The 20,535-nt window shown below is 52.0% G+C and overlaps 9 protein-coding genes across 9 annotated transcripts; 3 read left to right on the forward strand and 6 right to left on the reverse strand.

Moving 5' to 3' along the window:
• Positions 1–125: 125 nt before the first annotated feature.
• Positions 126–749, reverse strand: Z519_08958 (uncharacterized protein; the record flags this gene model as incomplete). Its single annotated transcript, XM_016766685.1, has 2 exons — positions 126–542; positions 681–749. 2 exons carry the CDS (start codon positions 747–749, stop codon positions 126–128), a joined length of 486 nt encoding a protein of 161 aa, XP_016616983.1.
• A 1,151-nt stretch (positions 750–1,900) lies between these two features.
• Positions 1,901–3,046, forward strand: Z519_08959 (uncharacterized protein; the record flags this gene model as incomplete). The annotated part of the gene is made up of 2 exons (XM_016766686.1): positions 1,901–2,630; positions 2,682–3,046. The coding sequence occupies 2 exons, from the start codon at positions 1,901–1,903 to the stop codon at positions 3,044–3,046; spliced, it is 1,095 nt and encodes a 364-aa protein (XP_016616984.1).
• Positions 3,047–3,185: 139 nt separating this feature from the next.
• Z519_08960 (uncharacterized protein) lies at positions 3,186–3,697 on the reverse strand (the record flags this gene model as incomplete). Its single annotated transcript, XM_016766687.1, has 3 exons — positions 3,186–3,332; positions 3,393–3,580; positions 3,652–3,697. The coding sequence occupies 3 exons, from the start codon at positions 3,695–3,697 to the stop codon at positions 3,186–3,188; spliced, it is 381 nt and encodes a 126-aa protein (XP_016616985.1).
• Positions 3,698–4,562: 865 nt separating this feature from the next.
• Z519_08961 (uncharacterized protein) lies at positions 4,563–6,357 on the reverse strand (the record flags this gene model as incomplete). The annotated part of the gene is made up of 3 exons (XM_016766688.1): positions 4,563–5,592; positions 5,660–5,954; positions 6,015–6,357. 3 exons carry the CDS (start codon positions 6,355–6,357, stop codon positions 4,563–4,565), a joined length of 1,668 nt encoding a protein of 555 aa, XP_016616986.1.
• Positions 6,358–6,903: 546 nt separating this feature from the next.
• Positions 6,904–9,175, reverse strand: Z519_08962 (uncharacterized protein; the record flags this gene model as incomplete). The annotated part of the gene is made up of 3 exons (XM_016766689.1): positions 6,904–7,355; positions 7,405–8,569; positions 8,627–9,175. The coding sequence occupies 3 exons, from the start codon at positions 9,173–9,175 to the stop codon at positions 6,904–6,906; spliced, it is 2,166 nt and encodes a 721-aa protein (XP_016616987.1).
• Positions 9,176–10,012: 837 nt separating this feature from the next.
• Positions 10,013–11,115, forward strand: Z519_08963 (uncharacterized protein; the record flags this gene model as incomplete). Its single annotated transcript, XM_016766690.1, has 3 exons — positions 10,013–10,131; positions 10,192–10,409; positions 10,460–11,115. The coding sequence occupies 3 exons, from the start codon at positions 10,013–10,015 to the stop codon at positions 11,113–11,115; spliced, it is 993 nt and encodes a 330-aa protein (XP_016616988.1).
• Positions 11,116–11,942: 827 nt separating this feature from the next.
• On the forward strand, positions 11,943–13,527 carry Z519_08964 (uncharacterized protein; the record flags this gene model as incomplete). Its single annotated transcript, XM_016766691.1, has 2 exons — positions 11,943–13,041; positions 13,097–13,527. The coding sequence occupies 2 exons, from the start codon at positions 11,943–11,945 to the stop codon at positions 13,525–13,527; spliced, it is 1,530 nt and encodes a 509-aa protein (XP_016616989.1).
• A 1,532-nt stretch (positions 13,528–15,059) lies between these two features.
• On the reverse strand, positions 15,060–16,151 carry Z519_08965 (uncharacterized protein; the record flags this gene model as incomplete). The annotated part of the gene is made up of 1 exon (XM_016766692.1): positions 15,060–16,151. One exon carries the CDS (start codon positions 16,149–16,151, stop codon positions 15,060–15,062), a length of 1,092 nt encoding a protein of 363 aa, XP_016616990.1.
• A 1,086-nt stretch (positions 16,152–17,237) lies between these two features.
• Positions 17,238–18,605, reverse strand: Z519_08966 (uncharacterized protein; the record flags this gene model as incomplete). Its single annotated transcript, XM_016766693.1, has 1 exon — positions 17,238–18,605. One exon carries the CDS (start codon positions 18,603–18,605, stop codon positions 17,238–17,240), a length of 1,368 nt encoding a protein of 455 aa, XP_016616991.1.
• Positions 18,606–20,535: the final 1,930 nt, after the last annotated feature.

Below are 20,535 nucleotides of genomic sequence, written 5' to 3' on the forward strand. Positions count from 1 at the left end.
GGCTGGGTGATTTGCCGGAAAGCACATATCCCCCATCGAAGTGTCGAGGATCATCAGCCCTGGAATGGAGTCTGCGAGTTTGACAAGTTCGGCCGGGGCTCCAGCATTCCTACCAGAGTAGCAAGTCACAACCAACGGGTTTTAGAAGAAATCAATGCCCCCGAGATCTCTCGGACTGCTTCCTCAGGAAGCGCGGCTGGTCCAATAGGCTTCCAGAGCTTCGACTGTAGCTTCAATGGTTTGGCGTCCCGCTCCAGGGTCTCCCGCACAGCGTAGAGATACACCGGGCCCTGGGGCGCTGACGAGGCAACCTGCAGGGCACGAGCAACCACTTGCTTGACATTGTTGCTGTTCCTAATCTCGTTGACGTATCTGCAGTATTGGCGTACTATTGCTGCCTGGTCGGGAATATCTTGGAGATAATTGACGAATTCGGTTCTCGTACCGCGCTCTTCACCTTCCAATGTCGATGGACATAAATCGGCAAAAATCAGGACAGGAGTTCGAGCAATATGTGCGTTGTGAATGGCACAACCCAACACCTGCGTCCCAACATCAACATGTACAAGCACTGCTTGGGCTTTTCCTGTCGCTCTATGACAAAACGAAGGATAACCTGAGAGTTTCTATTAGAAAAGCTGTCGCGAAGATAGTGCCGCCCTCACGGATAGCAATATCACCACTAGGATACACCACGAAACAGCATCGGAACTAGTCCCCGACAGAATTGGAGACTGAATGAACATCATGACACAAATGATTTCAGGAAACCTGTCCTTAACGAATGCAACCGCAGGCTAGCAAGCGATTCGAGACAACTTTTATGCTGAAACGTCGGAGCTTTAGGTGAAAATGCGATATGGGGCTTCTCATATTTGGAGCCAATATACGCTCCGACCACCGTCAGAGTATGGGCATGACCCGATATCCAGCTAGTCACCAAAAGTTGGATGGGCAGGCCGCTATGCAGAACATGGCTGCAGCTCAAAAAGGTAGTGTGGATACTTCAGGGTATTAAGTCGACGACGCCGCGAAGGCAGACGATCACGCGCAAGGCATGAGGAAAGAAACAGCATCATGAGAAGGAAGAAACGGCTGCCCCGCGAGCGGAAGATCACTGATAGAATAAAACGACAGATAGAGAAGGGGCTGCCGGCAATCAGCCGATGTATGAAGGAGTAGGTGATCATATTCAACGAAACATGACTTACAAGATGATGAGGGGGCGTAAGAGCGGCTTCTGTGTGACCTTTGAGTATCGCTACGGCTGGATCTTACCGCCCGCGCAATATCGCGATACGGAAGTGAACCATCAGCGGTAATGCCTTGAATTAGCGCACCGTCCGAGACTGCGTATGTCGGCGCCATCTGCCATGCATAAATAGTGTTCTCTGTAGATGTTTCCCAGGCCAGTAACCCAATCGGACCCGGTTGGATGGTTAGTACATGATTGGAGGCACAGTCACCAGGCTCACCATCAACGTGGACTTTAGTGTCGCCCGAGTGTTGGACCAATTTTAGGTGAACAATTGGATGATTGATTTGACTGAGAAATCTGTCCGAGTGGGAGTGAGGGTTTAAATACAGGGTACGGCAAGGCATGAGGTGGAAAGTGGGAAGCAGGTTGCCAGCTGTGCCAAGATATATCAAACTAGCCTAAATAGGCTAGCGTAAACCCGCCATCACTTTACTGGGCAAAAGTCTGACACGGGACCCTCTTCCTCATTCTCGTTGCAGTTTCCCGCTCACAACCGAGGCTCAAGCTCCTCGATGGGTCAATGGACCGAACTCAGTTCCGCCGGAGAGCATTGAAATAAGTGCCTCCTCAAGGGCACGATATCATGTTTTCCCTCCAGTTGTAAGCTCAGGTCCAGAGTGCCGCAAATCCCCATTCTCCAACATGAAAGCCATTCAAGTAACGAAATACGTCTCCGGGCCGCAGGACCTCTTTGTGACAACGCTTCCTACACCCGCCCCCCATCCCACGAAATACCTGATCAAGATCCGCGCCAGCGGCACAAACTTCTTCGACCTCCTTCAGATACAGGGCAAATACCAGCATCAACCGCCGTTGCCGTGGATTGCAGGCATGGAGTTTGCGGGCGTCGTCATCGCGACGCCCACCACCGGTGAGGGATCGAAGAGCGCAGTTGCAAGCAGCCGGGATGGCACAGTCAGCACGCAGACGAACCATAAATTCAAAGTCGGGGACAGAGTGTTCGGGGCCACACACGGGGCATATGCAAGTCACATTCTGGCGTCTGAGGACTCGTTGTTTCCCATCCCACATAGGTGGAGCTTTGCCGATGCCGCTGGTGTGTACGTGACAACTCCTACAGCGTACGGCGCCTTGGTTGTGCGTGCGAATGTTCAGCCGGGTGAGTGGGTGCTCGTCCATGCCGGAGCTGGAGGCGTTGGGCTGTCGGCCGTACAAGTTGCAAAAGCTCTAGGAGCGACCGTCGTTGCCACGGCTGGTTCGGAGCGCAAGAGACAGGTCTGCTTGGATTATGGGGCGGACTATGTGGTGGACTACCGAGATAAAAACTGGCCGCAGAGAGTCATTGGGCTGTGTGAGCAGCACAGAACAGGCAATGGAAAGCAAGGAGTGGACGTAGTGTATGATCCAGTTGGTAAGTGGTCACATATCTCGGTGCCTCTGGTCAGTCTAACAAGTACCGCAGGCATGATTGACCCCTCAATCAAATGCATAGCATGGAACGGCCGACTCCTCGTTATCGGATTTGCCGGGGGCACTATCGAGAAAGTTGCCATGAATCGAGTCCTTCTGAAGAACATCAGTATCGTGGGTCTCCACTGGGGCGCATATGCCCTGAAAGAGCGGGAAACAATTCCCAAAGTCTGGGAAGGAATTTTCGATCTGATCAACTCGGGCAAATTGAGGGGCATCACCTATACTGACAAGCACTACAAGGGTTTAGAATCGGTTCCTCAAGCATTGATTGCTTTGGGTGCGCGAGATACATGGGGGAAGGTCGTGGTGGAGCTGGGAGAAAACGAGGGGGAGGAAGGCAAGAGCAAACTATGACAAGCTCCAGAGGCATGATTCGGGTTGTCAAGGAATGGATTGGGTTACCAGTTAGAATGCCATGGCGTTCTCAAATGACTTTTGTGGAGCTCCCGGCAGAGGCTCTGTGCATGTGTCAGGGTGGTGCGCAGTCAACGCTTCATTGAAGAGCAATTGCTTCAATCTCGACGTCGACGCCCTTGGGTAGTTCCCGTACAGCAACGCAAGTCCTTGCCGGTTTGTGCGAGAAGTACTTCTCATACACGGCGTTCATCTCACCGAAGTACTTCATATCGGACAGGAAGACCTAGATGAGTCTGATCAGCTCTCCGAGTTCACTCGCTCCCCGCGGAACGATAGCACTCACCCCAGCCCTGACGACCTTGCCCATTTCACTTCCCGCAGCCTCCAGAATAGCCTTGATGTTCTTGCAACACTGCTCGGTCTTGTCCGCAATAGACCCCTCCACCAGCTTTCCAGTCGAGTCTGCGGGGATCTGTCCCGCTACCCAAATCTGGCCGGCCGCTTTGATTGCCTGGCTATACGGACCGGCAGCTGATAAGAGAGATGATGGTCAGTTCGAAATCCGAATCTCGCCAAATGTCCACATGGGCGCTGGGTCTTACGAGGGCAGGCATCTTTGGAAAAAACAGGAGTCAAGCCGGACGACATGTTGGCGGGGTAGATTCGGAAATGGCGATACTGCTGTTGACGAAGGAGCGAACCTGAGCGGGAAGATTTAATATACCGTGGGAAATGGCTCAGACGAGAAGATACGCTTCGACAGGGCGTTGACATGGGAAATGGGTGAGAAGTCCGCAAGGGCGCGATGTTCTGTCAGTTGTAACTCTACTCTGCAGTTTCTTCAATTACACCAGTAAAGTCGTTGCCGGAAATCCGCCTTCGGTTTAGGCGGTCCTGCCGCTTCGGGCATAGTCGCGGGCTGGGCGCGCTGCCGCTTTTGACAGCTAAGAGAACCTCGTCTCCCATCCCTCTCCCACTCTCTTGTAACCTATTTTTTTTTCTCTCTTTAACCATCTCCGTTCACCCTGATGCACTCTATCGTACTTCACTTCGACACCGTCTAAATTCTTCTCTCTGCCGCATTAGGACCCTCATCGTCGATTTCTCTCACCAGCTCCCTCAAAATTTACCTCGTTGCCTAAATTCTTTCCCACCGTATTAGGCTCCCTTCGATTCTTCTTTCCGACTCCTTGGATATCTACCTCGTCTCTTCGAGTGCCCCCGGATTAGCCTCTTAATCCTCAATCTTTGCGGCCCCTTCTGGACTTTTGAGGAGGACCCGTTTCGACCTCCTTATATGCCTAATCCCTTTATGGCGTGTTTAACGTCGCTGGCTGTACGTCATCGTGTAGACTTAGCTAACCCCGCCTGTTCCTCATGCCTGGACAAGAGTTCCAAGAATATAGATTCAGGCCTCGATAAGTCTTATTATACTGTAACAAGGCAAAGTGTCCTATTCGCTTGTCTTGCAACAGGTCACAATTTCAACTCTGAGTTTGGCCACGTAAGAAGATCACAGAGAGTATTTGAACAGGGGTGATTTGTCACCCATCTGACCCAGTTCTTCCACCGAATATCTTGCCATGATGTCTTCTTTCGAAACCGCTGCCCATTTCTTGTTATGTCGGGCGTAGAGAAATTCAAGCAGCAGCGCGCACACAATACCGGCAGCCCCGAAAGCCAGCGAGGTGCCAAAGCCGGTTGGATACCGAGGTGCTTCGCTCTGCTTGAAGATCCAGCTTCCGATGAAACCGCCGGTATTCCCCATGGTGACCATGAATGCAATACCCATCACACGTTTTTCTGCGCCGGCGAGATTGTTGACCGTCCACGCATTGCAAGCGGGCACGATAGGATAAACGCCGACGCAGGCCAGGACCACCATGGTGTAACAGAGCGCCACATTCGAAGTGATTTTGGGTGCGAAGCTGAAGAGTACAGACATGGAGATGACGACCAGAGCTTGGAAGAAAACGATGATCGGCATTCGGCGTGCGTGCTTGTCTGCCCACAGTGACGACAGGACAGCGGCGATGGCGCCCGCAAAGTATGGAGGCGCACTGAGTAATTGTGCGTTTGTCGAGCGAAAACCCATATTCTTGATAATCGTGGGCATGGTGAACTTGAGTCCGTTGTTGGGGACGGTGTTCGAAGCGCAGACCATAGCCTGCAAGTAGATGTGCGGGTCCCCAATGAGCTGTCTGAAGTACTTCCACCGGAATCGCTTGGTAGATTCACTGCTTTCGACCTCGGGTTTGTTGACCCCACGAGTGACAAAGTGCATAAGATGCAAGTAACGCTGTTCGTCCTCCTTCAACCAGCGTCCCGAGAGAGTGGGCGAGTCGGGCAACAGGAAGAACGACGTGACGCCGAAGCAGACCGAAAGGATGCCCTCGATGATGAAGATCCATCGCCAACCTCGAAGACCGCCGAGGCCGTTCATCTGAGCAATCCCAGCAGCCAATAGTCCGGAAAAAGCTCCCGACGCGGCACTGGACACGTAGAATAATGCGTTGCGACTTTGTGTCTTGTTCGGGGGATACCTGAAGCGTCATGTCAACACATGTCTTGGTTCTCCGTGGCGTGGGAACGTTTATTTCAAATACATACCACTGACTGATCAGCCATACAGCCCCTGGGAAAAATCCTGCCTCGAAGATGCCGATCAAGAAACGGGTGATGCAGAGGCCAGCAAAGCTCTGGACGATGCCGGACAGGGTGACGATGGTACCCCAGCAGGTGACCAGAATGCCAATATAGTAGCTTGGACGTTTGAACTTGGCCAAGATCATGTTGCTGGGCACTTCGCAGAGGATGTACGGGATGAAAAACAGAGCCACAGCAATGTTGTAGTCATCCCCTTGCATTCCCAGACTGTCCTCGAGACCCTCAATCTTGGCATTGCCTGCATGTCGGTCGATTGAATGAGCAACCGCTCCATGAAAAAGGGGGGGGGAAGGCCCACCAATATTCGCACGGTCGAGGTGCGAGATCAGATAGAGGAACGACAGCATGGGCACCACGCGATAGTCCACTTTGCGATAGATGCTGCGCTCTTTCGCCGGGCTGACGCTGGCGAGGAAAAGCGCATCATCCTCGCCGAGGCCGAGCTGCCGGTATTCGGCCAGTTTGGACGATTTCTCGCCATCCTCCAGGTGTTCGAGGCAGACTTCCGCTTCCTTGGAGTCAGGACCTAGCTTGTGTTCTAGCTCGCCTCCGGCGTGTCGGTGCGTCTCTGCTGAATAGACGCCAGCCGCGACGGGCACCCCAGAGGCTGGAGTCGCAGCTGGAGTCGCAGGTTGGTCCATACTGAGCGGAATCAATCGCTTGGGCCAGGCTTGGAAGAAGATGGGAGTCCAAGGAGTGACGAATGGGTCGCCGGCTTCCGATTCTGGGACACTCAACCAAATGTGACGGAGGACATGGATAACAACGCTTTTTCTTTGCCCCTTTATACAATACACTGATCCAGTACACCACGGGTTGGAAACCCCGGAATTCGACCTCAAGCGGCTAGCGCAGATCTTCCCCAGCTTCCACGCAGCGAGACCGCTTTCTTAGACTGCTTTTATGTTCCCGCAAAATCCGCGGCATACATTGCGGCATTCCTCGTATTTGAAACCAGCCGCGGATTACTTTTGCTATCATCTAGTTGGCGCGTGGCTGCAAGTGGGAATCCTACCTTTTTGCTTGCACAACGGTGGCGAATTATCTGCAGCGCTGTCCCAGCTCTAGGTATGTAAACGGAGAAAATACGATAAGTCTACTCGTACACGAGACCCAATGCGCCCGACTCCTAAGTGCTCTTGTTCTCGGTACAGCGAAGACTGTGCGTCTGACACAGGCGAGATTCATTACAAACTTATTCGAGGTTCAAAAAATGGCCAGTCCGTAGTCAGAAACTCTTCGGGTAGCCCTAGTCCAAACAAGAAACCATTAGGATCGGGAAAGTTCATGTTGGCAAGCATGTGATCCGATCCAAGGTGTTCGAGTGCCGGCAAAGCTGCGTGAGGAGCATCTGGTTCTCGATGCACCTGAGGATACACCGCATCAGTCGCCATACCGTTGGGAGTTTCGGACTCGACCGTGTCGGAAGACCGCATGTCTTCGTTCTCGCCCGCAGAACGGTAATACCGCTCCAAAAGCATGACATAGCGTCGCGCCAAAGATCCATGCTCGCTGACCGAGCGAAGGAAAGCCATACCGGACTTGACGATGACAGTGTCTTGAGCCGTTGACGCCTCATCATAGGAGCAAAGGCCCAGCATCTGTGCAGTCAACAGGACTCCAAGTGAACAGAACACATCTGCTGAACGTTAGTTGTGAGCAACCACAGAATGCGACGCAGTACGGACAGTGAAGAAGGTACCACACCGAATGGAGTAACTGCTTATGGTATAGCAAAGAGATTTCTTGGATGGTTTCTCTTGCCATGGCGATGCATCGCTGGGCGCAGGCCGTTGCGAGAGCTTTGAGGTAGTCGTCGGGGAAGTCATTTTTGGCAAGTAGAATCATGGACGGTCGTTGGAGCAGGAGCCTCATCTGGAGGTATCGGAGGTAGATGACATGGCGTTGCCGTTGAGCATCGATCCCATCCGAGATCTCCGGCGTGATCTTGAGATGAGATGGTACATTGTCCCACCAAGTTTGTAATTGTCCATCTAGGAGGACGATGTTACCGAGGACGGCATATTGCTCCTTTATATTTCCCGATTCTTCTGATTTTCTAGCCGCTTTGCCCTGTTTCAGATAGAGCATTGACAGGATTTTGTCAATCACGAAAGACAATTTGATGGTCTGAACAAATGTACAAAGTTTTGAAGGCTTGTTGCTGGGCTGCCGTGGCACACGGACCGAGTCGACAATGTATTGATCGTCGACCTCCGATGGGAAATCCACATCAAGGGCATTGGCGAGGATGATTGATGGCGGTCGTCCAAATTTCATACTGAGCGTCCTATCCAGGACAAAACACCCCCACCAGAGACGCTTCCTCGCTTCGCGGACTGTGGGTGACAGTGTGTGGTCGTTCATGGGGTCGATATGGAGGCCAATACTCATTGCACTCCTAATGGTCAGCCCAAAGAAGTTCCAGCATTCATTCAACTTCAGCGCGCCTTGAAGGTAATGGCAGAGCAGCAGCATCCCTTGGGTCAAGTGCAAATTGAAGTCCTCGAAGACGTGTGAGAGGATAATGCTCTTGGCGCGTCCAACATAAGGTGAAGCGCGCTCCGAGCAGTCCAGTTCCCCGTTTGATGAATTGAATTCGCATCCATACGCGAAAACCATATTGGCCACTGCCAGCCAGGCCACTTCGCACGACGTTCGGTCCGCCCACAGACACTCATACTGATTTCGAAAAGTGGGTTCATGGATGAATGGGTACAGGAGATGTACCCGCTCGAAGTAAGCATCCACGAGATCATCGGCATGCTTCCTGGGCGGCAGCATGTCATATCTGCGCCTTTCTCCAGGGGTTAAAGATGCAATATTCGTGGCGCTTTCCTGGACGCTGACAGTCTGCAAGCAGACTACGGTGTGAGGAGGTTCAACCAAGCTGCAACGACGTATCCTTACCGAGTCACTGTCCAGATTCGTCATAGCCTGTTGCCGGAGCTCGTCTCGCACCCCAGAAACGAACTTGAAAGCAGACGAATCGCCAAAATATCCGCTTGGCTCATTTGCAGGGTTCGCCATTAATTCTGCTGAAGTCTCTCGGCCATGGACGGGAGTGCTCAGGCAGTGATTGTAGAGCATTGAGTCGGGCGACCCAGAGACAGTGCCTCGCACATTCGGGCTATGGTCTTGAGGAGTAGCCAGTGATGACACTTCGTTGACTGGATTCGTACGCCGGCCGGAGCTGAGAGTAGAAGCATTGCGAATTGCTGATTTGTCGAGGCTTGCATTTTTCCTAAATGAATCATCAGCAACAAGGCACGTCCAGCCAATGAACCATTCGCCTTCAACATACTTGCTGAGATATGTGCAGAAGAGGCCTCGACTCAGGCAGCCTGAACACTGTGGCTTGAGGCCATCGCACCGATGTTTCTTCTGACGACAATTGCTGCATGCCCTGCCAAACCCCAGTCTCCTGACTTTCGCGATTCTAGCCCCGTCCCCAGACATTGCGGACAGCGTGGAGAAAGTCGAACAGGACGCTGGACCGCGGGATTCTTATATTGCCGCGGGGACCTAGGATGGGTGGCTGACTTGGCAAAACCTGGCCTCGCCGATTCGTGCCGGGACCAAGTCCAGTATCAAATTTAGTAGGAAGTCGAACCGTAAGAAAACCGCCGAGCGACCGCAACAGCGAAGCCAAGTGATGATCATGTAAACCCCCAATTGCGGGTTCGTCTGCGAAACCAATAATGTACGCGGTTCCCATCACACTCGGACACAACTCTAAGCGCTCTCGAGTTGGACCGGAGCCGATATCTGTTTCTGTCCGCATGTATGGCAATTCGATAGACAGCGCGAACTTAATCACTGGGCAGCGAGGAGTCGAGAACCAGACGTATGTACATAGCTCACCACACACACGACGCGGACCTTCCGATCGCGAGGACTGCTCAACGTGACTGCCGCAGAGTGAAGTATGGTGAACCACCCGATTCAGCACCGTATAGACTCGTGGGAGAATCGAAGATACTGTATCCAAGACCCTCGTCTCGTTAACCCTGCCAATATGGCCAAAGCTACTGAGACCGGATCTTAGATCGAATTAGACGGGGCGACCCATCACGCTGTTGGCCTGGCTTGAACCGACCTATGTCGCACATCCCCCTCGGAATACAAAAATTCCGAATAGGCGGAGCTGATGAACCCGGCGTGGAAGCGGGAGGCAGCACTTGGGGATGCAATTTTGTCGTCTGCACATAAAATTCTTGAGTCGCCGCGTGGCCGCGTCCCAAATGCGGTTCTTCTAGCACCAGCAGACTTTGTACATCTTTGTACCTAGATAAAATGGTGCTACCCTTGACACTCGCGTGCTGGGACTACGATAGAGTGAAGGCGTTGGAGGATGGAAGGGTACGGCCAGAGGGTATCGCGCTCACCTTCCTCAACTACCGTGTGGAAGAGACGTAAGTGACGGAGGAATTGGAGGCTACGCTGGCCTCTTCGACTCACTGACAGATTACCAGATTCTTCAGACAACTTCGTTTCCAGGAGTTCGATGTCTCAGAGCTCTCGCTCTCATCCTATGTCTTGACCTTGAATCAAGATAATCCACCTTTTATTGCTTTGCCGATCTTTCCCTCGAGGTTCTTTAGGCATCAATCAATGTACATCAACACCAATTCCGGTATCAAGAAACCATCAGATCTTAAAGGAAAGCGAATTGGGATACCGGAATATCAAAGTTGGGCTTCTCGAATCCTCACCAAGACTCGTGATTCTAATGAAAGCTAGTGACGGCCGCAGTCTGGCAACGCGGGATCATGGCAGAGGAGTTCGGAGTTCCCATCACTGAAGTTCAGTTTTTCACCGGCGCTATTGAGCCCTCATTCAACGAACGAAAGAGCAAAGTGCCTCACTCCTTGCCGCCAGGTGTGAAAGTGGAGTCCATCAAACCGGGCCAAAACCTGTCGCAGATGCTTCAAGACGGCGAGATCGATGTCATTTTCAGCGCATCAAAGCCCTCCAGCGTTGATCGCTGTTCCCATTGCACCTATCTATTCGAAGATTTCAAGACGGTGGAAGCAGATTACTACAAACGGACCAAAATCTTCCCTATCATGCATGTCATCGCAATTAAGCGGGCCGTTTACGACGCCAACCCCTGGATTGCGCGAACACTCCAGAAAGCCTTTGCCAAATCATTGGACATGGCCAAGGAAGCCTTGGAAGAGAGATCTGCGCTGCGTTATATGCTGCCGTTCCTCGAAGACCACATGAGGGAAACTAAGCGCATCATGGGCGACGATGCCTGGAGAGATGGTTTTCATGAGAACAAGCACGTCATCGAGAAGTTCTTACAGTATTCCTATGATCAGGGGCTGGCTGCTGTGCCATACAACGCTGAAGATTTGTTTGCTCCCAACACTCTCGAACAGTTCGTGCTGTGAGAGAGCAGTTATCGACTGTCAGTCTTTTGAGAGACTCGACTGGGGTGCTCATGGTTGCGTGCGGCTGAGTCTTTTCACGAGCCTCCATCACGCACAGATATGGATAGAAGCATCTCGTCGAGCATATATACCAATTTCCTTCAGATTGATCGTCTAGACCTAGCTTCAGAAGCCCTCTAACAGTCCCATTCATCCTCCAAACACCCATTCAGAACTCGCACACCTCCAGCAGGCATGCGAAGACATTAGCATATTTGCAATGAGCTCATAGAATAGGTATGCACAGCAAGTTCTCATTGGCTAGCTTTAGGATACTGTTCTCAAAATGCCTCGTTTCTGCGTCGGACGGTCTCGACCGATGCTGCTCCGTTGTACGAGTACCTCTTAGGACCCTGAAGGGATCACTTCGCATATGGCAAACATCATCTATCCCCTGAGTGCGGGTAGTGCGGGTTCCAGGCAGCGCTCGGGCATGTAAGAGGATTTGATGCCGATCCAATCCTAGATATATGATTCGCTCTCTGCGCTGCTAAAATGGTCGTCCGGGCACCGCAAGCATTTCCCTCATCTCCGACATTGGTGGTCAAGGGGGCGGTCGGCTGGCATTTTGCTCCCGCCAAGGATGCACCGACACTCTCGCGCGGCCATCGAGAAACCCGAACCGCGGAATGTCAATCAGGGATTTTTGATCTTGGCTCTCGAATGACATCTTCAATTTACGCTCAGAACATGTTGCAGAAGAGGTTAAAAGGTCATCGGGGTCCATTTTTGGCAAAGATGCATTGCTTACCAGCCCTACAAGGGTCGAATTCGCAACGCTCATCGAAATGGTCTCTTTCACAACATTCCTTGTTATTCTAGCACTCCTTGGTCTTGTACTACAGTTCGTCTTGAACAAATGGCGTAAGGAGCCTGCGTTGGATCACATACCAACTCAGCAATTTCCCGACGGTGACAATTCCCGTGCTCGATACCTGACAGATTTGAGATACCTCCTTGAGTTAGGCTATCGTAGGTACAACAAAGCCGGCAAAGCCTTTAAGATCACGATCCCCATCGGAGGATATGCTGTGAAGTACCGAGTCATTCTTCCAAAGGACCACCTGGAGGAAATCAAGCATCTTTCCAATGATGTCTTCAGCTGGCAGCTCGCATCCCGAATCATTTTCGCGCAAGACTACACTGGTGCGCCTGACCGTGGGAAATGGTCTGGTAAGGCACTTCGTGTGGGTATTCACCAGAATCTCGGCGACATCACGACACAACTGGACAAGAGAATTGTCGAGTATTTCAGTTCACACCTCTCACAACAGAAAGGCAGTGTAAACGCCCTCAATATGATGAGTTTCTTCATTCCGACAATCACCTACGTCACCAATGCTTTGCTGGTCGACTCAAGACTTTCTTCCGATCCAGAATGGCTACGACAAACGGCTGACTTCGCGGTCAATCGCTATGGGGCTGCGGACGACGTGCGCAAATGGCCCCCGTACCTTGCAAACATAGTAGCGCCCTTCATTCCCTCAGTCCGGAGACTTCGAGCGCAACGAGAATATGTAATGGAGAAAATGAAGCCGATCTATGAGGAGCTCAAAGCTGATGGGCAACTACGGGTCGACGACAAGAAACTTCGCCGGAAAGGTACGTTTGGATATGAGTGGCTCTGGGGCGGAACACCGGACGACGTGACCCTGAGGGACTTTTCGGATACGATGATGAGGACCATGATCGCCGCCATCCATACGACCGCTAAGACCATCAGCGTGGCCCTCATCGATCTTCTGACCAACCCAGAGATGGTCGAAGAGCTGAAGAACGAAGCCCAAGAAGCTGTGTCGCCAGATCATGCCTCGGTGAACCTGGACAAGCTCATCAAACTGGATTGTTTTCTCAAGGAGTCTCAGAGGCTTAGTCCCGTCTTTCTCTGTAAGTTTCGTCCACGGTGTTGGGCTTGATGTTGCAGAACTAACCGACACCGTAGTTACTATGAATCGCGTCGTGACTCAGGATTATGAGTTCAAATGCTCCGGTCTTCGTCTGCCGAAGGGAACCATGGTTACAGGTCCTGCAGCTGCGATTGCTACCGATCCTGACGTATTCAGAGATCCCGGCACATTTGACGGACACCGATACTATCGAATGCGTGAAGAAGCCAAGGACTCGGCAAGTAGTCTGGTTCTCGGCATGTCGACCATTGACTCATTGGGCTTTGGACTCGGCAACCAGGCCTGTCCTGGCAGGTTTCTGGCGGTCAACAATCTGAAGCTCATGATTGCCAGACTCTTGACGGGCTGGGAACTCTCTTTGGAGAGCCATGGACGAGAGTACAAGGGACCACGACCCGTCATGGCATACAATGATTTCTCCGTTGTTCCACCAAGTGAATACAACTTGCGGTTAAGGAAACTCTAGATAAAGAATGTCTTTTGTTCATCACCCCAATGGTAGTCTAGCTATAGACGACAAAAATGTCCTTGACGGAGCTGTACGCAGACCGATCGAGTTGGATCTAGGGTGAAATCTGGAACAACGGAGCTGTGGAGACCGACAATGATATACTTGTCTATGGGGATAAAGATAAAAGCTAGCCGCAGTAAAGTGGCTTATAGTGTAACGGAGCACTTCAGGGTTCGGCATGCACGTGCGACAACGCACAGAGGTTTGTCCAGCAGGTTGGGAATCGAGAACGCGTTTCTAGTTGACGCTGACAGGGCAACACCACCACCAACACGACCCCCAGAGAGGCAGCTGCTAGCAGCGACCACCTAGCACGGCAACGGCATTGAGAAGTAGGAAAGGGCCGATGAAACACTTGGGAATAGGTAGACGACATCAAGAACATGGAATACTCTGTCAAATCTGTAAAGAATAGCACACTGCCAGCACTCTGAACTATTCAGCACTTCCCCTTAGCCCATTTTGTTTTGACCTGTGACTAGACAACTCTCCATCCTGCACCCCCCCTACCATCCCAGCGCAGCCACTTTGCCTTGTTACAATAGAGCAGCGAAGCTGTAGTACTCGTAACAATTTCACCAGGATCGATCATCCATTTCACATCGGAGAAGCTTCGGACTACGAAAATCCCCAAACGTTCGTCTGGTACTCATCGACAGATTCGAAGTTGCGGGGTTGATGAGGCGAAACTCTGATACCGGGAGATTTTAGTGGTACAAGTATTCGACAGCTTTTCTACAAGTATGGTCGCGATGGAATCAAGTAGGACTATGCTCTGCCTCAAATGAGCTCCCCGATGTTGACAATCAAGGAGCTGGCTACGGCCGAATTGATTGTTCAAGGTCGGCCACCCCCCCGTGGGATTTCCATGTGCAAGAGAATCTCTCGTACGGACGACAAGCCATTGAACCGGTATTCCCCACGAACTGCCTCGACATTCCTCTCATTTGCCTGCACGCGGAACGAGTTGCAATACGTACATTAAGTGCAGGTGCGGCAAAGTGGAGCGAGCATTTACCTGTCATCTTTCCGAAAGGGGTTCTGAGGGGATGATCCTCCCCATAGTCCTCCCAAGCCTCCTCAACTTTTTATACAAGCGAGCATCTGGACAAAGTAGGTCATCTATATCCAGTCCGCAGTACGGTGTTCTCGCTTAATGGGTGGCCGGTGACGTCGGAATCAGATCTAAGCTGAAGCAGAGAGCATGGGCGGGGGATTCCCTGAACAATGGGAAAACGAGATTGGCCTCATTTTTTTAACCAGGGAATCTCTAGAATTCCAGGAGTAAGGCGTCGAATTACTACATTTGTTCCACATGCGCCCTCTGGAGGCTTTGAAGTCAGTCGACGTGAATTAGGTATTACATTATTAGACTACTTAATATTGCCCTCAGGGGCCGGCAAGATACTAGTCTGACAGAGTGTTTGAAACTAAATCTTGTCTGCGTCAAATATTGCTGCTTGCCAACCTTGACCTGTAACAACTCTCTACTGATACTGATAGCAGTAGCCACATGCGGTTGGGCTCATTACGTCGCCCAGAGACTTCGTTCCTCCCAAAATCCCCCAATTCATCGTCGTATCAAACGTGACTCCTGGCGCAGTCGGAGGATCGAAAATTGTACTCGTACCATTGAGCGCATTATTCCCATACGTCCTTGCCTGCAAGTCTTTCTTTTGCCACTGGTACCAAAGTCGATCTATTTGGCCATGATGGAGGAAGAAGGCTGGATCCTGTGGACTAGCGAAGAAGTCCTGCAGGCTTTGGCCCAGAGCGAAATGACCATTGCCGTGGACACCCAATCGTGAAGTAGCCGAGGACAGCGCATTTTGGAAGTCGGCGATAGTCGTAGTAGCCAGTGCGGCATCAACGTAGGTCTGATTTGTCCTCTCTGAACAGAACTGGTTGAGATCGCGCAGCAGACAGTGCGGATTGTACGCCGTCCAATTGGAGGGCAGCCCGGTAAAGACGAGAGTGAACTCGAAGGGGCCCAGGTTGACCATGACATCCTTGAAGGGACCACTCTTGACACAACCGCCCCCTGTGCCACGAGGAACAGTGTCCAGTGATCCATCGGGCTTGACACCCACCACGTAATAGTCAAAGCTGCCGTCGTAATAGCCATCACCACCCAGAGACGTGTCGCTGCCATCAAACAGGGGGCTTGAGGAGAGATTGTGAGCCCATAGGGGCCAATCCCAGTATGGTTGTGCGCCGGTATAGCCACACTCTTGAATAAGCGCTGTTTCCCAAAGCCAGACGAATTCGCGATGCCAGCCTAGGAAGATGCCGTCGAGATGAATTGATGTCGTTTGGTTGATGTGGACCGCGGCAAAGTCGTCATATCGAGACTTTGAGCCTGGGACCACTCCGGCGGGAAACTTGGAAGGTTTGCTCTGCAGGCATTTGACCGCTGAGATGTAAGCTTTCTTCTCCTTGGTGGAGAGAGAGCCATATTCTTTCCTGATCCTGGGGCTCTGGCATGATGACCTCGGTACAACAAAGGCAGAGGCGAAAGAGAGATTCAACGTCAACAAAATGCTGCATAGCAGCGTCAGTGAATGGGTGATTTGCACCATTTTGATGAGCGGGTTGGTTGTGGAAGGACAGGAACAGGGAATACTTAAAGACTCCTGGGGGTGTTTCCAGAACAGCATTTGTCCCTGTGCCTCAGGTAGCCTTAGAAACGTGCGGCGAGCTTGATGAAATTGTCAGGTCTAGAGGCCAGCTATGATCCACTTGGTGCTAAACGCTGTTTGCGAAATGCACTTCGACCGGGCATGAAACTCCAGATGAAGAGATTAAATCTACAGGGTGTGCATTTAGGTACTGGAGGCGGACGAGTATGTCGTTTGTGTCAGGGGATACTTCCTCTACGGCAAGGCAGGTCTCGGTAAATTATCCTGCTGCTGCTAACAGAAAAGCCGCCCCAACTAGTTATTCACCTGCAATAATTCGTTAATCTCGCCTAGGATTCGTCTCTCATTTCGGACGCTGGAAGACGATGGGTGAGGAACTAAGGACCAAGTGCCTCGTAGCGGTACTGTGCTTGTACTGCTCAACTCAAGATCCCCGCCACGGAACCTGATGGTGGCTACATTCCCAAGATTGTCACTTTTCGTAATGTAATTCAGCGTCCAGCATAGACACTGAACTTATGAAATGGAGTCGGAGGTGCCATCCCTCTTTCTACTACGGAGGGGTGAAATTCCAAGACTTCTGCCCTCTGCAAACCTGGAGGCGACATGGTCAGGGCAGTGTGGTCTGAGAAGATTTTTGGTTTCGCGGAAATGAGACGGGGCTGTTTGTGGTCCTTGTCGGGTCATGGCTTTCCACGTGTAATTCTCCCATTTTGCTACGAGAGGTTAGCCCACCATGCCAACGGAAACCCAAAAGACATGCGTTATCGCGGTATACGTGTTGACACCAACAAGGGCCGGTCGAGGGAGATGCCTCGTGGAAATACTGTACAATGTACACGGCAGGCGGTGCCCGAAAAGGAAAGGCTCTGACACACATGGGAAATAGGATTTCGACCACCAACTGCACCGAGGCTGGTGATTTCGGTAAGGACGGTTTCTCATTATGTTCTCGGGTTCATCACGATAGACAATCCCTCCCTTGATCTGGCTCCTTCACCCTGTGACTTGGGCCTTCTTCAAGTCCTACATGCCCAACTCTTTCAATATCTTCTCATTATGTTCACCAACTTCTGGCACCTTATCCATCCTGGCATGCAGACCCTCCACGTCCTGGCCTTCGGGAACGCATCCGGGCGGCAAAAGGGCAGGAATCACCCCTTTCGATGTCTCGACCTCCGTCCATCGGCGTCTGGCACGCAACTGAGGATGCTCCCAAACACCTTGCATCGTGTTCACTGCAGCATTTGCGATCTGGGCCATCTCGAGCTTCTCCACAGCCTCCGAGACTGAATATTTCTCCAGGGCTTTGCAGATAATCTCCCTAAGCTCGTCTCTGTTCTGCACACGGAGAGAGTTGTTTGCGAAGCGGGCGTCAGTGGCCAAACTTGGATTGCCCAGAACAATGTCGCAGAACCTCGCAAACTCTCGTTCGTTCTGAATTCCGAGCATGACTGAGCCGCCGTCGCCTGTCTCGAAGGGTCCGTAAGGATATATCGCTGCATGAGAGGCGCCCGTCGGGGTCGGCGCCGGCGCACCTTGGAAAGTGTAGTATAATGGGAAGCTCATCCACTCCACCAGACTTTCAAGCAACGAGATGTCAATCTTGCTCCCCTTGCCGGTCTTCTCCCGCTGCATCAACGCGGCAAGTATGTTGCTATAAGCGTACATTCCAGCAGAGATATCGGCAATCGATATGCCCACTTTCGCAGGCTCATCCTTGGTGCCGGTCACGGAGAGCATTCCTCCTTCACTCTGGACCAGCAAATCATATGCTTTCTTCGTAGCGTATGGCCCGTCCTGGCCGTAGCCGGAAATATCACAGACAATTAAGCGGGGATGGATGTCCTTCAGCGTCTCATACGCGAGACCCAGGCGGGCGGATGCGCCAGGAGCTAGATTCTGCACAAGGACATCGGTTTGGTGAAGGAGTTTCTTGAGCACCTCCAGATCCCTAGGCGCCTTCAGATCCAATGCCAAACTCTCCTTCGATCGGTTCGTCCAGACAAAGTGCGAGGCAAGTCCGTTCACGCGAGTGTCGTAGTCTCGTGCAAAATCGCCCACCCCGGGCCTCTCAATTTTAATGACACGCGCACCAAGATCGGCAAGCTGCCTCGTGCAGAATGGAGCGGCAATGGCCTGTTCAATGCTGACGACGGTGATGCCGTCAAGAGGCCTCGTCGACTGGGCTCCGCGCCTGTCTGTGGTTGTCGACGCAAAGCGACGTTGGCAACCAACCCGTCGTGGCCTGCTGGCGAGTCTCTCTCGCGGAGTCGATTTCGAAGTACTCTTTAGGCCCTCGTTGTCCTTTAGTTGCCGCCCACTGAGCACCGCGCACCGGCTTTGAAGGCCGACAGTGAGCGCGAGGCCTCTGGGTCGCAGGTTTTTCAGCATTATTTCACGAAAGGACGTGTATTGGTGATTGTATCAATGGTGGTACCTTTGCTCGAAGAGAGGGACGCCAGGCCAAAGCTACAAAGAAAAGGGCGCCGAGGCTTTTTGATCAATCATCTGGTCACTTTGCGAGGTCCAAGTTCGCTATGATACATGGCATAGTGTTTGTTTCTCGAGACAGCACAATGTTTTGAAGGTGGGCCTCAAATAGAGGAGGTATGTGTTCTCTCGGAAACCCTCGCCGGCACACGGCGGGCATGACGGGGGACAACAGCCACCGGCAACAATCTCGGAAACTCGCGCCATGGAGCTCGACTTCGCGAGACCGAGGTCGCCATTTCGATACAACCAATCGGCGGACAGAAAATGATGGCAGCTCTGTCTCGAAACTCCGTTATCGGTGGCCATGTTACAGTACCAGGGCAATCTTCCAAGCCCAATGCATCATTCTACGTCCATCGCATACAAACAGATGCTTCACGCATCCGACACCCATCAACAATATGGATCGTTGCAAGACGACTTCAGCATAGAATCTCATCATGAGGTCATCTGGTACGTGTTCTCCTAGCCTCGAACCAGCTGCCAGCCGTCGGGACCCTTCTTCAGACGGTGGAAGTGTCCAGCAGCTTGATTTTCTACATCCTTGCGTGGACGGGTTTGAGGGTGTGTAACCCATTTATCAGAAGATGTGCCACACACGCCACCTATTCCGCGCATCAACCTTTTCAGAGCGCCCCAGTGCAGCGCATTATACGACCACCCAGAACTGGGTACCGCCGCGATTGGCATGCTGGAGCGTCAACCGCTATGGCCGGAACGCTCCAATTCTGCGCCGTTCCGTGACCAACCTACTTTTCTTTGGTTAAGGAAATATTATGAGCATAGCAAAAGTAACTCATCTCTCGGCCTCGGCGTTGGTGAATTCAGTTCCTCTCTCACGCGGTGCAAACCGTTTGTTTCGTCCTCGAGAATCGACCGCTGGAACTGGCTGCCACTTGGATGGCCCATGATGCCCATGGCGTTCTCTGTGGCGGAGGCGGGAGAACTGAACAAACAGGGTCCGCGAATGAGTGATGAACATAAGACCAGGACCATGAGGAAAGCTGGGCCCGCTTTGTTGTGGAAGTCTCATTGCTCAAGACAAGACTAGAGGATACTGGCTCCTAAAACAAGCGGCGCTTGAGCTCGCTCGCCTTTCTGGGCTCCCACGAAGTGCTGCACCGGAAAGGGCTCTCTCCCACCTAGCTATCCACAAAATCCGAGCAAGAAGCTGATTTTCCATTCGCGATAAGGCTTGATCCTGAATCGATCCTAACGACAAAGTGCTGGAAAAAGGCACGAGCCCCGTCAGCCGGGGGCCCCCTTTCTTTCCGGGGATCATGGTTCCCTGATCCTGGCAGAACAGCCAAAGCACGGTCCCACGGGGAAGAACACATATATCTTTTCCCAAGGGACGTATCCCGGGAGGAGTCGTCTTCTCTTTCAACTCTACACGTCTTTCCTCGACATGTCCATGCAGTCCCTCACCAGTGTTACCCGCCACAACCAAACTTTTGAATGTCCTGTACAGGACAACCCGTGGAGCCGTCAGCCCTTGTGGCATCGCCTTTTTTTTTTGGCAAAACCATTCCCCCCCTTCTTCCTCCTCCTTCCACTACACAACCTTCTCACTCACGTCATGGGGAGGGAGGGGCCTACGCAAATGCACGCAACACCTGAAAACTCAAAGCTATAATACTATAGGGATGTGATCGCGAAGGCTCAACACTACGAAGGACAAATTACATAATATCATGCCCGCGTAGACGGTAAAGTCGCCCATGGACGAGATCTTTCCAAGCCTCTGAAATATCATTACACAAACCCTTCATTGCCTGTTTTTATTTCTTTTTCATCCTCTAGTGCGACTTCGGTGCGATAGCGGCCA

This window comes from Cladophialophora bantiana (assembly GCF_000835475.1).
Source record: "Cladophialophora bantiana CBS 173.52 unplaced genomic scaffold supercont1.14, whole genome shotgun sequence".
In the NCBI taxonomy this organism is placed as follows: Eukaryota; Fungi; Ascomycota; class Eurotiomycetes; order Chaetothyriales; family Herpotrichiellaceae; genus Cladophialophora; species Cladophialophora bantiana.